At 32.7% G+C, this 18,143-nt stretch overlaps 1 protein-coding gene across 2 annotated transcripts in view; it reads left to right on the top strand.

The window, feature by feature from the left end:
- The window catches only part of LOC140450148 (pyruvate dehydrogenase phosphatase regulatory subunit, mitochondrial), a 767,651-nt gene that overhangs the window by 721,097 nt on the left and 28,411 nt on the right, over nt 1-18,143 (top strand). The window contains exon 15 of one of the 2 annotated variants that reach the window (XM_072543594.1): nt 12,846-13,069. The exons of the other annotated variant lie outside the window; for it this stretch is intronic. Coding sequence (XP_072399695.1) covers nt 12,846-12,903 — 58 coding nt within the window. The 3' untranslated portion in view covers nt 12,904-13,069. Of the gene's footprint in view, nt 1-12,845; nt 13,070-18,143 lie in introns of those variants that run through there. 2 annotated transcript variants of the gene reach the window in all.

The raw sequence follows: 18,143 nt of genomic DNA, 5'->3' as shown, positions 1-18,143 counted from the left end.
AACTAAATTATATTAACAAAATTTTGTACCTTTCTTTCACTGAATGCCTAAATGAACTGTTTTCCACTATATAGATTCTAATCACCACTGAATGTCTTCGTACTTCGGTTATCCTTGTTTTTGTGAAATTACTTTTTCCAATTATCAGCTTCTACCAATTTAAGATATAGTTTTCTTCACCAGCATTTATACACCACCAGCAAACACCATTTATATTTATTCTTCTTTTCAATATACCAATATCCAATTATTATAAGTTGATTTATATTAATCTCCAATCATAATATAATTTTAATTCCTTCCAATGTCCATCCAATATTCTTCTAATATACTTTTATAATCTTCAATAATTATTTGTGTATAATTATAAATGTGCATTAAATATATGCATAATTTTTAATCTTCATTTAACTCACTATATTAAACAATTTGACTATCTCCAACTAACTTTCATATTTCTTATTAAACTGCTTGACTGACTTACTAAAACTGTGAACAATTGACTTCACTCACTAATTGTGTCTATCTTCTACTAACTTTCATAATAAACTGGCATGACTTCTGACTAAAAACTGCCTAAACTGCCATCTTGAATCCAAATCACGGGTATTTATATCCTTTTGGATATTCCAGAACCATCTGGTAAGAGATCATGTTCCAATTTGTTCCATTACTTCCATATAGATGTTCTCGAAAAAAATATCTGTTCGATCCACCGCCATAATCATTATTTCGAGAATGTTCGACTGTAAACAATGGTCACACTCTACACTCTGGATAATTCGTTAATGTTCCATTGATAATTTTGTTGACATTTAGGCTTTTCAGATCAGAATAAACATTTAAATTAGTAACTAACACTCTAATTTAATAAAATACACATTTCAAACAATATATTATTATAACCCCACTTTATATTCCCAATTATGATTAATTTCTATCTGTCAATCACTTCGAGAGTATTTTTGGTTGCCTATGCACATGGCTAACTTAAATCTATTTACAACATTAAAATTACTAAAATACAACTTTTTACAATTATTATATGCTAATTTCTTAAAATGCCCTCACATAAATAATTTTTATAAAATTCTCTAGTATATAACTTATTTAAAACAACCCAATATCTAATATTATGTAGTATATAACTTATAAATTATTTTCTATAAACCCTAATCGTCACAATATATATATATATATATATATATATATATATATATATATATATATATATATATATATATATCTATATATATATATATATATATATATATATCTATATATATATATATATATATATATATATATATATATATATATTGTTATGCTATTTAAATTGTATTATATTGCTTACTTAGGAAAAATCCTGTCTATATTTATTAAATGAACTAATCTCCAATTAATCACAATAAATCAGCATTAATTAATTACAATCTCAGGCTATTTAAATTGTACGATTTACCTTTGATCGTGGATTCAAAATATTTTCCAATTGGCGTCCTAATCGGGATAGGTAATATGATCTGAATAAAATACATAGAATTTCAACTGAACTATATGTGAGATGTCCTTTATTTTAATGAAATTTTATATAACAATCAATCCTGTAATATTTGCAATATACCAACTTTAAATATATGAGAAGTTGTTTTCTATCATGGACCCAAATGTTATTTTACATTGATTTTTAATATGTGTTATAACTAAGCTCTTTTTATAATTCCTTTTTTTTTTAAGTGATCGCAAAATTAAATGTCTCTATTATTTATTCAATTTATTTAATTAATAAATGAAAATCACACTCCGGCTCTAATGAAATTTGACTGACCTTTCCTTCTCTGCCGTTGCAATTCTATGGCCACGCCACAACAAAAAAAAAACCTTTCTCTGCTTCTGCTCCTATTGTGGTCCAGATGACGTACACCTTTCTCCTATCTGTCCTTGTATCTCCCAATGTTTCCGGCTTCGTCTGCTATTAATATTCTTAGGCCCTTTGGTTTTCTATCTCTCTGTACCCCGTTCCTCACACTGGTCAGCTTTTACACCGCAAATAAACACACCCGGTAAATTACGTCTTCGGGACTTCAAACAAACACAAATCACAAAGCTCCTTCCTTCTTGGACGACGAAAACTGACTAACCAACTTTTTTTTCTCTCTCCTATCTCATAGCCAAAATCAACCTCCTTGCATTCAAAAATTGACCAATAAAAATCATCCACCTCTTGTGACGTATATCATTACCACCCAACTCTTTCTATAAAACGTCATTCGGGTTATTCCAGAAAACAAACCTTCTTTAATTATTCTAACTAAATCTATCTGCTTTACAAATATTTCTTACTAATAGCTACAAACGATACCTGTTTCTCAATTCAATGTCTTTTGTTAATAAACTTTTACCGATATAATCTTTCGGGGAGAAAACCACCGCAAATCCCGGTCTATTGTTCAACACTTTCTATCTACACTTTTATTCCGGGTAAAACCATTCCACAATACCCGACTTATTTAAATTTCTTATCGATAATATTTGAAAGTCTTGTCTCTGAGGCCTAATGAACAATTCTTCGAACAACTTAAAATACATATTTTGTCTTATACAGGATGTTTGAAAATTCATATGCCCGTGTCTTTATGAAATATCAATAATTTTAATTTTTATTTAAGTAATAAAATTTGTATATCGGTTTTTTATTGCTTATGGACATTCAAAAGTACAACAAATCCCCGCCTTTGTAATCGATAAAATTTATCAATTTATGCAACTAAATTTTCTCGAGGCAAAATAAACGCACTTCCTGTATGCTATCTGTACTTATGCTACGTATTATCCTATCCTACTATCTACTTTATACAAATTTAAATCTTCATTCGTGATATTTATATACATCATGGATATTATAAATACCTCTGATCTTTTCAGAATCCATATGTTTCAACTCATAGCTGTTTACTCCATCTTCGTTGTTGACTATGTATGGCCCTTCGAAAACAGGCATCAATTTTGCGCAAATACCGGTCTGAAGATTTGACACTCTTAATGCTCTTACCATTACTTTGTCACCCTTTTGGAAAGTTACTGGTCTTCGTTTCCTATTATGACCCTGTCTCTGGATGTATTTCTCATTGCTTCTTCTTAATCTCCTCTGAACGATTTCTATAACCTGTCGATACTCTCTTTGTTCTGGATCTTCCCACGGTCTTATCGGCATGACGCCTTTCATGATGTATTCTGGTGTTTCTTTCGTTACTGTACTTGGCATGGAATTTAGGTACATCTCTATTTCTCCCAATTTTCTGTCCCATCGCCGATGTTGACCATCCGTTGCAATACGAAGAAATTTCGTTACCTCTTGTATAAATCGCTCAGAAGGATTACTTTGGGGATGCCTGATGCTTACAAAGTTCGTCTCGATTCCCCGTTCTCTAAGCTGTCCCTTGAAACGATCATTTCGGAAGTACGTTGCATTGTCTAGTAAAATTTTTCTTGGGATTCCTACCGTAGCGATGAAATTGTCTATTTTTCTCAATATTTCTTCCCCTTTTGTGGTGCGGCAACTATATAATTTTACGTATTTTGAGAACACATCCACCATCACCAGAATATGCTTGTTCCTTTGCGTGGTCACAATTAGATCGCTTAACATGTCGATGGCTATAATGTCCAGGTTGTTCCGGGATACAATGCTCTTTGCAATATTTTCGTTTTTAAAATTCCTGCTCTTGTATTTCTGGCATACTTCGCATTTCTGTGTGATCTCTTTTGCAATGCGGTAATCTTGTCGACTGATGTAGTTTTCCCTAAATACAAGCCATACCTTTCTACTGCCAATATGTCCATTTTCCTCGTGTAGTTTCTTGATGATTCTTTCTGCCAATGTTGGTGTCACTAAATATAATTCCTTTCCGTCTATTCTCTTAAAAAATATCTCGTTTTCTAGCTCTGCTCTTCTCTTTTCTCTTTCTTCTAGGCCTTCCTGGTCGGTCCTTATCTCATTTAACGAAAATATCCCTTCGTCTTGTCTCAGTATATTCAATCCCACATGTAATGTAATTGTCTCCTTTTTTCCTGTATCTTCGTCCCGTGTTAAAGCGTCAGCTATTATGTTGTCTTTCCCTTTGATGTATCGAAATTGGAAATCATACTCTTGTAAGAGCAGAATGCCTCTGTGTATTCTGTTATTTACCAATCGATTCTTCATGATGTGTATCAATGCTGCATGATCCGTTTCGATGGTGAATTTAGCTCCCAATAAGTAAAACCTTAATTTGTTTACGCAAAATAGTACACTGGCGAATTCCAACTCGGTGACACTGTATTTTCTCTCATGTGTTTTAGTCACTCGAGATATAAAACATATCGGAACCTCTTGGCCGTTTTGTATTTGCGACAACACTCCTGCAAATTTCTGTATCGACGCATCCGTACGGAGTATAAACGGCAAATTGTAAATAGGGTGATATATTTTTGTTCCTTTAGCAAATTCTTGTTTCAATATTTTGAAAGCTTCCTCCTGTTCTTCTTTCCAATTCCATTTTGTCCCTTTCTTTAACAATTTTATTAAAGGAATTTCTTTTTGGCTTAAATCGGGAATTAATTTCTTGAAATAATTTATCGTACCGAGAAACCCTCGCAATGTTTTTAGATTTGTTGGTCTTGGGTATTCGTCGATGAGCTTTACTCTGTCCTCGGCTAGACTTACAGTTTCGGTGTCAAGTTTGAAACCCAAATAAATCACTTCCTTTTGAAAAAATTGACATTTTTCAATGTTTAGTTTTAATCCCGCTGTGTCCAATTCTTTCAAAATTATTTTGATATGTTCCACATGACTCTGCATATCTTGTGAAAAAATTAATAAATCGTCGATGTAATGGACGATGAACTCTTCATGGTGATTCAAAATGGTATGCAAAGCTCGTACAAGTGCTGCACAGGCGCTTTGTAATCCAAACGGAACTACCTTAAATCGGTATACTATACCATCAATTGAAAAGGCAGTGTAGTTTCTACACTTTTCAGCCAAAGGTATTAACCAAAAACTATGCTTTAGATCAATTTTTGAGAAAATATGTGATCCCGTGATCCTTCCAAAAATGGCCTCGATATTTAACGGTGATTCATATTGTGATACTGTGTGTTGGTTGATATTTCGGGCATCTAAACAGAGTCTTAACTCTCCACTGCTCTTCTTCACTATCACAATTGGGTTAATATAGGGTGAGTCACATCTCTCAATGATTTGATCTTCCAACATTTTTTTGATTTCTTGCTTTACTTCTTGCCGATACTTATAAGGAATTGGATAAGTCTTCGATCGAAAATTTCTCAAGTTTTTCACCTCAAATGAGTGCTCGTATTTTGTGGCCACTCGGTTTTCCTCATTTATCAGCGTTTCATAGTCTCTTAAAATTATACGCAAATCATTTTCTTTGCCTTCTCCACATATCAATTTTTTGTCTCTCCCATCAAATTTTTCGCACATATTCACCGTGTACTCCGTGTCTTCTTCAAACACCACTGTCTCCATTGTGTCCTCTTCATTTTCCTTTGTTTTTTTTTTGTTGGGCTCGTCTCTTCTTTTGAGGAATCCCAAGTTTTGCTTTTATTTCTTGTCAAAATTTTTCCATCTTCTTCTCCTGAGCTCGTCTCATCTTTTGAGGAATCCCAGGTTTTTTTTTCTTTGATCTTTTTCAGACCTTTTCCCCTCTTTCTTCCTTTTCCTTTCTTCGTCGCCAGGTTCATTTCCACCGTTTGTTCTTTCTCTGATTCGTCCGTAATTTGTTTCTCTTGTTCCTTATCCTGTTCTTCTTCTTTTTCCTTGGTTATTTTCATCGTATTGGTTTTGAAGTCGATCACTACATGTTTTTCCGTTAATTCGTCAACGCCTACAATCATGTCATGTGACATATTCGGCATTATTACACATTGAAGTGCATACATATTTTTTTTCAATCGTACCATTACTCGTATACCTTCATTTATTGTTGCCAATGTCCGTTTATTTGCGCCCACTAAATTCACCCTAGGTATTTTATAAATTAGACTTGTTAAATTTACTTCTTCGATTAATTTTCTGTTGACCAGTGTTATTTCAGAGCCTGTGTCTATCATAATTTTAATTGGTTTCTCATTTATAAATCCATCCACAAATTTTAAATTAACTCCATTTCTCTTTTCATTGTTTCCTGCCAGTTTAATAAATTCCTTGGGGTGACAAAAAATTCCTGTTTGTTTCTTCGTTTTTAGTGAGCGCCTTCTTGAAAACACGCCTGTTGTTCTTCTGTGTTTTCTCTCCCGTCATCTTCTCTCTCATATTCATTTTCTTCTCTTTGCATATTATTTATTTCTCTTCTGTTCTCTTTTGGTCTATCATTCCCGTATCGATTACCGCGAGATTCCTGTTCATTCCGTGGGTTATTGTATCTGTTTCCTTGGTATGGGCGGTTATTTCTACTCTGATTTTCCCGATCCCTGTTTTCATTCCATCTCTGGGTTCTGGGTTCATAATTCTCTCTTCCGTTCGGTCTATTTTCATATCCCCGTCTAGGTATGAATTCTCGTCTTGTATAATCTCTTCTAAAATTTTGACCTCTATCTCTATATTCTTGGTTTTCTCTTTGTCTATAATTTTCTTGCGGTCTTCTTTCTCTTCTTTCATGCCTACGTGATTCTCTCATTTGCAAAAATTGACATAAGCTGTCAATGTCCTTGTAATTTTGGAGATTTATGTGGTCTTCCAAGGTATCTTCAAAATGTCGCGATATCAACTCTACCAATTGTTCTGATGAATAATTATATTGCAAATGTTTTGCATTATTATAGAGTTGTAATGCGTACATCTTTTCTGATACGCCCATCCTCTCATGGTATTTTCCATTTTGTAACTCTTTATTTACTTGTAGTTGCTGGATTTTTCCCCAGAAATAATTTAAGAATCTTCTCTCAAAATCTTGCCAATTGTCCAATTCTTCTTCCTTGCTGACAAACCAAAGATTTGCCTCTTCTGTGAGATGGTTTCTGATGGTTTCCTTTGCTGTTGCAAACGGTCCTATGTATTTGACTTTTTCCTTTAGGTTATTTATAAAAGGCACTGGGTGTATTTTCCTTATATCCCCGCCAAATCGTACTTTTACGTCTTCTGTGCTATGTACGATGACTTCCTTTCTTTCTACTCCTCTTATCTCCATCTCTGCAATTTGTTTAAATCTCCTTTCCGTTTCTTTCCGGTCTTCTTGTAGCGCATTTTCAAATTTTATTTCTATCTGTTCTAATTCCCTTTTTTGCATACTCTGAATATCCTTCATTTTAGTTTCGATTTCTTCTCTCTGCAATTCTATTTTCCTCTCTGTTTCTTCCCTACTTCTTTCTAAACAGACTTTTATTTCGTTTTCATATTTGTCCATACGCGTTTCCATTTTTTGTTCCATTTTTCTTTGGTTTTCTTCCAAATTGTCCAATTTTTGTTCCGTTCTTTGTTGTGATTCATCCATTATGTGTTTTGTTTCCAGTTGATTTTTATCCATTTTTTGTGACGATTCTTGTATTTGTTGTGTCTGTATTTGCATCATAGCTAATAATTTTTCTAACATCCCTGTTTCTTTTCTTTCCTCCATTATTGTAGCATTTCCTTCATTATCCGATCCTTCATCAATAATTGTTTCCTCTTCTATCTTATCCTCTTTCCTTTCTTGCGTTTTGCTTTGACTCCTTGTGGTCGACATGTTCGTTAGATTATTTATCCCCGCCAAATATGAAACTTTGAAATTTGTGCAATAATTTCCCCGCCAAATATAAAATTCTACTGGTCTGTTGCAACAAACGGGACTTTTCCTGTTCAAATGTAATAACTCTTGAGTACGAGTATCAAATTTCAATATCCCACAAATAAATCAAATGGTAAAATATCAAATGTCAAAATCAATCAAATCATTCAAGTATGGTAAAATTATCAAATTTAAATATCACACAAATAAATCAATTATGGTAACCTATAAATTGTCAATATCACGAATAAATCAATTATGGTAAATTGTATCTTAAAAAAAATATATAATCTTTATGTCCTCAATTTTTACATAATATTTCACTTTATCCCCGGCATATAAACTTTCAAATATCTGCTCGTCTACTCCTATCCTTTCAAATTTGCCAACTAGAAATATTTTTCAAAGCTTTACACGTTGGGGGCCATTTTGTTATGCTATTTAAATTGTATTATATTGCTTACTTAGGAAAAATCCTGTCTATATTTATTAAATGAACTAATCTCCAATTAATCACAATAAATCAGCATTAATTAATTACAATCTCAGGCTATTTAAATTGTACGATTTACCTTTGATCGTGGATTCAAAATATTTTCCAATTGGCGTCCTAATCGGGATAGGTAATATGATCTGAATAAAATACATAGAATTTCAACTGAACTATATGTGAGATGTCCTTTATTTTAATGAAATTTTATATAACAATCAATCCTGTAATATTTGCAATATACCAACTTTAAATATATGAGAAGTTGTTTTCTATCATGGACCCAAATGTTATTTTACATTGATTTTTAATATGTGTTATAACTAAGCTCTTTTTATAATTCCTTTTTTTTTTAAGTGATCGCAAAATTAAATGTCTCTATTATTTATTCAATTTATTTAATTAATAAATGAAAATCACACTCCGGCTCTAATGAAATTTGACTGACCTTTCCTTCTCTGCCGTTGCAATTCTATGGCCACGCCACAACAAAAAAAAACCTTTCTCTGCTTCTGCTCCTATTGTGGTCCAGATGACGTACACCTTTCTCCTATCTGTCCTTGTATCTCCCAATGTTTCCGGCTTCGTCTGCTATTAATATTCTTAGGCCCTTTGGTTTTCTATCTCTCTGTACCCCGTTCCTCACACTGGTCAGCTTTTACACCGCAAATAAACACACCCGGTAAATTACGTCTTCGGGACTTCAAACAAACACAAATCACAAAGCTCCTTCCTTCTTGGACGACGAAAACTGACTAACCAACTTTTTTTTCTCTCTCCTATCTCATAGCCAAAATCAACCTCCTTGCATTCAAAAATTGACCAATAAAAATCATCCACCTCTTGTGACGTATATCATTACCACCCAACTCTTTCTATAAAACGTCATTCGGGTTATTCCAGAAAACAAACCTTCTTTAATTATTCTAACTAAATCTATCTGCTTTACAAATATTTCTTACTAATAGCTACAAACGATACCTGTTTCTCAATTCAATGTCTTTTGTTAATAAACTTTTACCGATATAATCTTTCGGGGAGAAAACCACCGCAAATCCCGGTCTATTGTTCAACACTTTCTATCTACACTTTTATTCCGGGTAAAACCATTCCACAATACCCGACTTATTTAAATTTCTTATCGATAATATTTGAAAGTCTTGTCTCTGAGGCCTAATGAACAATTCTTCGAACAACTTAAAATACATATTTTGTCTTATACAGGATGTTTGAAAATTCATATGCCCGTGTCTTTATGAAATATCAATAATTTTAATTTTTATTTAAGTAATAAAATTTGTATATCGGTTTTTTATTGCTTATGGACATTCAAAAGTACAACAATATATATATATAAGAATTACTGGATATTAGTGACTGTCAATATAAACAAACAACACAGTTTATTAGGGTTGCAGTCAGAAAATTGGCCGGGATGTTAATGAAACACTCTTATGACTTTTCGTCTAGCTTTCGGAATCGTTTTGTTCCTTTTTCAAGACTCTATAATAAGAAAAAAGTGTAAATATTTATAAAATATCACAAATCTTCAGTGCAACTTACTAGTCGTTGAGATTATTTACAAAAGCATAGACACTCAACATTAATAACAACACACAAAATACATTTAAAATTCTTTAAAATTCTTTGTACCTAAATTTTAAAGAATTTTAAATGTATTTTGTCCACTATTTTATATTTTATGTGTGTTGTTATTAATGTTGAGTGTCTATGCTTTTGTAAATAATCTCAACGACTAGTAAGTTGCACTGAAGATTTGTGATATTTTATAAATATTTACACTTTTTTCTTATTATAGAGTCTTGAAAAAGGAACAAAACGATTCCGAAAGCTAGACGAAAAGTCATAAGAGTGTTTCATTAACATCCCGGCCAATTTTCTGACTGCAACCCTAATAAACTGTGTTGTTTGTATATATATATATATATATATATATATATATATATATATATATATATATATATATATATATATATTACTATCATAGTAATTGTTTATTTTAACCTATTCACTAATAATTGTACAATTGGAATTCACTCTATAAAATATTGCGGTTACCATAACTCCTAAATAAAATCAAACAAATATGTCATTTATTTAGATATGCTAAAAAAATTTAAATTTTTATTCTTATAGTTGTAAGTTCCAAAACGTACCTGCTGTAAAATTTAAAAATCTACGACTAATTAAATTATTGGCAACATCGGAGGAGTTTATTTGTGTACGCGAAAAAATACATACGGATCCCAAAATTGTTTTAACCTATTACAGAGTTACAGAAATTGGAAATTCTTTGGAAAGAAATTTAAATTGATTGGTCACTGCTGAGTAGCTTTTTGGTACATTTCTTTTATGTTGAGATGGTTCGGAATCAAGTTGTTGTGCATTACTTATATCCATGCTTGCTTTGGTAAAATTATAGATATGTATATATCTATAATTTTACCAAATTATATTATATATAAATGTATATATTATTATTATAAAATATCCACAAGAGTGAGTGCGGCCATGTTCCCGAACCAGTTCTTATCAATTTAAACCTCTATTGAAAATTTCTTGGTGAATATATTATTGGTATGTACAATAAAATGTTTGTTATTTGGAATAATTAAGTGAAAAATAATATCTGGTTGGTCACTTACTGCCTTTTTTTATTGATATGCACAACTTTCACAAAATAAATCAGATTATTTACTTGCACTTTTTGTATAAACGTAGGATGACGTGTGACGTATCGTTGGAAAGGGGATGAAAAATGGGGTTGAATGCAGTATGTGTCGTACGCATCGGAGCATGCCAAAAGGGCATTACGTCATATCTTCGTTTTTATTAGTCCGATCGTGATGTACGAGGGCTCGTTGGAACGGGGAGGAGACGGGAAATATGTTGAGACAAAAAACAAAGATGGTGGCATTGCCAAATGGGCGCTAGAACGTATCTTTGTTGCTATTGGTCTGATTTTAACGTATGGGGTGTCAAATGAAAGCGTTGGTGGCACAGACACATAGAAGCCAACTGTTTGAAGCTTCTGTCAACGTTCAATATTAACTGGTTGCCGGAAAAATGCCGCGTATCAGACCATTAGCCATAACCCAGCAGAGGTGTTGTTGTCACCTATCTATGGTTGTCACCTGTCAAGAACTACACTTTATGTTTTTACTTTAAATTTTTATTAAATAGTGAAGTTAATTGTAAGAATGCTTAGAGCAAATAATATGGATTGTTACAAAGATTTGAATATCCCCAGCGTATATATATATATATATATATATATATATATATATATATATATATATATATATACCTTAGGTGTACACTACTTTATCAACGGTAAGTTTCTAACTTAATATTATATCACACCGTTTGTATTTTGTGGTAATTTATTCCTACTAAGTTTCTAACACTAAGTTAACTAAATTAAATAAACCTTGTAATCTATACCCCTAATTAGTAACTAAATATCTACCTTTACTTATGATCTAACTTAATCTAATTATACTTTAAACTACTAAGTATAATTTAAGGTTACTTTTGTTTCAGATATTAATAGTTTCAATTATCTAAACGTCTGGTGGAAGAGAAGGTTATTATAAATACATCAGTTGTATGTAACCACAGATAAACTATTTGAATATGTGACTAGTATTATCCCAAATATGATAAGTTAGACAAGATGGTTGCAGGGAAGGTAAAATGGTTCATTCTCACCAAGTTTATTGTTCACTTTCCTTCTTAGGGTCTATAGCTTGGTCTTCTATATATCCAATAACCCTACAATCAGCTTCTTGAAGTTGTAGATCCAAACGACGAACAGCTTGTATGGAAGCCAATAAAAAGTAAACACCAAATAGAAGATTTGAAGGAGAAGACGAATATAAAATAAAAGTATAAGGTCTGAAAGTAAAAGAATAGTCTTAGAAAGTGTTTAAGTTGTGATTGATGGAATAATAGGTCTTAGATAGGACTTACCGTTGATGTAAGGTGACCTTAATGTAAAATATATCTCAATCAAGAATTTAATCCGCTATAAGCGCCTATTTTACAAATAGAATTGATTCTTGATCCTGTTGAGGTGAGATTGAGTTTAAAATCCAGAAATTTCCTGTATATTCAGTACCCTTGGCACATGTGAACCCAAAAATCTCAACTTTTTTCCTCAAAAAAAAACAACTCAAAAAAACCCACAAATCCAACTTTTAAACGAACTGATGACAAGATATCCTGTCTCCAACCTATTAGGACCAACAATTCAAAGTACAACTTTTAGTTCCATGAACCAATAAATTGACCTTTAGAAGTTGATGTCAAATAACTTGTAAGAAGAGGCTAAATGTCATGTCACTCAAGATAAGCAGACCCTGCCATTAACCTAACAGGTGACAGTTTTGATAAAGAAAACATTTGATAAGAAAACAATAACCTAAATAAGAACAATTTGAAAGATACATGAAGATAATACCAGAAGAAAAATTAATTAATATTAAGCAATAACCTAAATTAACTATAACTAAGTAAGTTTTTATAAAATAAATTCAAATCCAATTTATTGTCTATTTTATTTCTAGATTCATTGACCACATAAGGAAAATAAACAAAGGAAATATTAAACCTGTAACAAGTTGAATCTACAGCAGTAGCAGCAGCAAGAGACCTGGATTTACGCCTTTAGAAAACTGCCACCAGCTACATATCCATTAAGACGTATTCAACCTACGCCATGGGTGCCAGCTGCAACAACACCAGCGAGAATATGAAAAGTGAAATAGACAATGTCTTTGCAATATAATATTAGCATCTGTATTTATCTTAATTTTAAAAATTATTTTTGAAATTGTAAAGAGAAAATTTGAATCTTCATGTAATATAAGACTCGATCAATAAAGATGTTTTAAATAAAAACAAACGTTTAATCTCTAATCTATTTATTTATACATATAAAAATTACAAAGGTATTATGGTATAGGTAAACCAGTGACGTAGACGATCCACAGTTCTTTCGGTGCATGAAAATAATCCAGTGGCATGGCATGGGTTTGCAGTAGGACCAACGTTTCCAGTAGCACGAGGCGTACTATCAAATTTGCAAAGTAGAGAAAATATGGGAATTTCAAATAAAAGATGGCGGCCAGTTGGATGGCTGGTATGTGGCGTTGAGGCCGTAGAAGTAGCCTCTGGGGATGTAGGGGGTGATGTACAAGAAATATAAGTATGAAAGAAGTACACCCTATCGTGATAGGGTTGAAAAAAAGGGTGAGAAGTAGAAAATACGCAATATTGTTGTAATAATATTGTTGGAATTAATAATTTGCTGACAGAGTTGGTTAGGTGGCGTTGGGGCCTGTGTAGATGTACAAGAAAGCCTCCCCTGACGTCAGAGGGGGTGTGTGTTCGAAATGGTAAAGAAGAAGCGGTGAAAAGATGAGTAAAGGAAATTTTATGGTGTTATGTAGATATTTAGTAACAAAATATGATAAATGGGGAAATTAGGCAATGCAGATACGTCGTATATATTGGTCATTAGCAAGCTAAAAAGCAACGATTTAATTTTTTAGTATTAAATAAAATTTAATTTTATTCATATAAAGAAACGAATTTTTGCAATTTAAACCATCAACTAGATACGCCCACTTTCTGATAACGCGTAAAAGTATATACAGTTTTATAATTAAGAGAAAATGATAATTTCATTTTATTCGAACGAATGTTTTGTAATTTAAAACCATCAACTGAATACACCCACATTCCGATAATGCGTTAATGTATATAGAGTTTTAGAATTTTTTAGAAAATTATTATGATTCTTGCTTACACGAAATTTAAATTAATACGTACATACTATTTAACACATAAGTATTTTATTATTAGAAACAGGTCAGGACTAACGAAAATTTCAAACAAATATAAAATTACTATATATTTATTCGTTATGTTAAACGTGTGTCATTTCATCAATGTCTTCCATACGGTGTAGATTAGAAAAGTTTTACGAAAAAATACAAAAGTTAAAAGCCGATATACAGTGGTACGAAGATAGAACTGCAATTGAAAAACGATTTGCAGACCTACATTTGTCAGAAAGGAAATTACCAACAACAACACAATACCCGTTAAACATAATTCAACCGACAAGATGCCTCAATTAACAACCTCATTCATCATCCTCACAGCTATTGTTAACAATGTCCTTTATACAAACGTTCCAAACAATGTTAAGAACCTGGCGATATGTTTTAACGATGTAAAAACTGATTGCAATCGAACTGAATGGGCTCTAATGGATCATAATGTGGTAAATTATGGACAGCTTCCAGTATTTTTTAAAAAGATACCAAAGTCAGGAGGAACATTCTACAAGATCATCCTAATATCTCCAAATAACACCGAAAGTGATTCAGAATGGTACAAAACTAATAATGATGTCGTCGGGAAATATGGTTCATCGATTATACTTTTAACTATCGTGTTAGTAATAAATGTATTTCTAACGATTAATATTATTATAAAATTTTTTGTAAATCGCAAATGTAAGTCATGTTGCATTAAAGTAAATATGTAAAAAAGGAAGTCTTTTTTAATAAAACTAAAATAATACGTTTAATCTTTTATTTAAAAAAGTCTAATTTACATAGGTAATATCTTTTCACAAAACCATTGGCGGAGGTGATCCACATTTCTCTCAGTGCAGGAAAATAATCCAGTGGCGTGGCAATTGTTAGCATTATGAATAAAATTCCCCGTAGCGTAAGGTGTATCATCAAATTTGCAGACATCAATAATTGTAGGAAAAACTCCAATCATTTGACATTTCTGCCTTAAAAAATCTATTTTTTGTTCTCCTCGAACGTAAATGTAATCGGCAGCATACAATAACTTGGATTCTAGTATTTGATTTATTTTGGAATATTCAACATCCCCATTAGAATACCGAAGACCATGAACGTTTTTCTCCAAGTATGCAGCAGTCTTCTTATCTTGATTACTCAATGTAGCAAACGGTTGTGGAGACGTAAATATATAATGACATCGTTTATATCCAATTTCAATGGTAAGCTCTTTAGGTACAAACCACCCATCTACGGTGAATCCCTGAATGTCTACGAACGCTACTCTCATGATGACGGCTTGTCTGCTACTAACACTTCATTTAACTTATCTAATCTTTTTAAATGATATTTTTGATAACTTCAGTTAGAGGAAAGTATTCGAGTAGGCTGTCGTGAATAATTAAACAATACGCTCGAGTGCCTGCTGGAAAACCTTCATCTGCTTCGATTTCCAACTTAACATCAACAGTTCCTGATCTGAATGAAGTATCATCCTGTTTGGAACAGTCGAACGTAAATAAGGCATATTTTTTAAAAGCCTGATAATCCAAGATGGGATGTTTTGTTGACGAATGAGCATAACTGGGAAAGAATTCGGTATAGTTGTAGTGAGCTATAGCATAGTCATTTTTATCAAAATCTAATTGCATTCTCTCGTTAGGCCAATATTCCCCATTAATAACCACTCGTATGCTTGACATTCTAATGTGATCGAATAACGTTGGATTGGCGTGAATGTCATCTCGTTTAGAAGTTTGAAAAGCTACAATGACATAGCGTGGACGTTCAACAGCTGAAGTTGTCTTTACACTCCATATCTCACGTCGAGATCCTGCCGTAAGTGAAGGTAGTTCATTGAGCTCCCATTTACGGAAAGGTATAGTTATCGGCGTATTATTCTTAATCGGAGTCATTAATTCAATTTTCACATTATCATTCGGAAAGACATGTTTGACCTTAAGTTCCATGCTTGTAACAATTAAAGATACTGCCGTTGTCGTTGTGGCGTTAGGTTCTTCCACTAAAATACAGTCCCTATCATTACGTGCTCGAACAAATCGAAACACTTGACGGCCATAGGTTAATTTATTGTAATCATTGAAAATGTTAAAAATATGTTTTATCGGAATCAGTAAACTAAAGCTGTCTCCTGATAAATGTGGATTATTTGGATAGTTCCATCCTGCGGTACTGAGAAACTTAGAATCTTCAGGAGTATAACACAACAAACTGCGAATAGTGCTAACTACACCTGGATCTCGAACTATTTCTATATCATGTGAACTTTGGATATATGTACATGTATCAAACAAGAAGGCTCCAGCATTCGGTGCAAGAGAAACAGTTCCATTACCCGCTTTCTTTATACTTCCTTTAATTTCCAAAAGTGTTTCGTGTATAGCAAAAAATGCATCTGATTGATTTATGATAAATTCAACAACGTCGCTATTGTTAAATGACTTGATGTAAGGTGTGTATGTACGAAATTCTTCTTTTCTAATAGTATCGTCGAACAGAGGTTTTTGGTAAATGTCGAAAATAGGTGGCTGAGGTTCCTGAACCTGTCGTCGAATATATTGACGTTTTGGCATCCTTCAACTTCAATCCAATGGAAACAAGAAAAGCTTTATTTGCAGCAGACACGTCACGCCGCTTGTAGGATTTCCGTGAGACTAATGGATATTGATGTGTAGAGTTTTGTTTTATAATTAAACCCATCTATATCGTTTCCTTAAAATCCAAATGCAGCGTACTTTTCTCTCCTCTAAAGTTGACAGGTCTTAATTCTTGATCGACTACACTAACGGTAATTTTGGTAATTTCACGTATGCTGTTGCTTACTGGTATGTATATAGGATTATGAGGACGTTCGTCTATAGAAAAACCAGGATCAACACTTATCGGAAAATGTAGAATGGTGTGCGCAGGTTTGTCCTCGTAGAAGGCTCCTTCGGTAATGTTGCATTCAAAGAGTAGACTCGATACTTTTATAATGTTGACAGGTTGATCTGAAGAATGCGTTTCTCCTGGTGCTAAAACTCTGTTTGAAGAGAAACCCAATAATTTTCCAAGACTATCACCTTTATCGAAAGTAATGGTGTGATCCTGACAGAAAATTTCACATTTAAGCGTATTGTTGTTCGGTCTTAAAGTAAACTCCCGAACCGAATTGTATTTATGCATTAATTCATTTCGAATGTACGCTTCGATATCAGTAATTTCATAGCATCCGGATGGAATTTCAATGCTACGCAGCTTTGTATGATCATTTTGCTCATAGAAATAAAACTTTTCACCATCAATGTTTGGAATTGAATTAAATGTATGAAATCCTAACACTGCTACATAATACTGTCGAAACGGATTAAGCGCAAGAGGCACTTGAGGAGTAAACGAAAACTCGTTTGTAGTACTCGTTAGGGTCAACAATCGAGACATGACTGATATGCGGTAAAAGATGTAGTAAGTTAAATAACAAAGTATGTTAAAAATTTCTTTATTCTTCTTATACTGTTACATGTTTTTTTTTTGTTTCATTTTTCTTATAATATGACACTTTACAAAATACACATTTACTTTTCATATACATTCCACAAACATCACTCCATTCATGTTTATCATAATCTTTCTTGCAAGGTAAATACTCTTCTAGTGCATGACGAATATCTTGAGGTAGTTCATACCAAACACCGCTCGTTATATTTTCCATAAAAACGCGAATGGCACGTCTTAAGATTTCGTTAGATGGTTGCATTGTAGAGAAACTTTAAGCACAAATGTCCACAGTTTATTTGTTTATAACTTTGATATTGATCGTTATTGTAAAAAATTCTTCCACCGTTCAAATATGATACTAGTTCTCGCGGTGGCTTCAAGCAACCATATGAATCAAAGTACTCTATGTTGTTGTTTATCTTCTTGTAAGCTACCCAATGTGTACCGGGGTTCGTTGAAATGTCGAGATTAATTATAGCACATTCATGTTTACGAGGGTTACGCGGTAAATTATCTCTCATAAACACACCACGAAAATTTGTA

The sequence above is a fragment of the Diabrotica undecimpunctata genome, chromosome 9, assembly GCF_040954645.1.
Source record: "Diabrotica undecimpunctata isolate CICGRU chromosome 9, icDiaUnde3, whole genome shotgun sequence".
Taxonomy (NCBI): Eukaryota; Metazoa; Arthropoda; class Insecta; order Coleoptera; family Chrysomelidae; genus Diabrotica; species Diabrotica undecimpunctata.
This window is presented reverse-complemented; position numbering and strand designations above follow the sequence as displayed.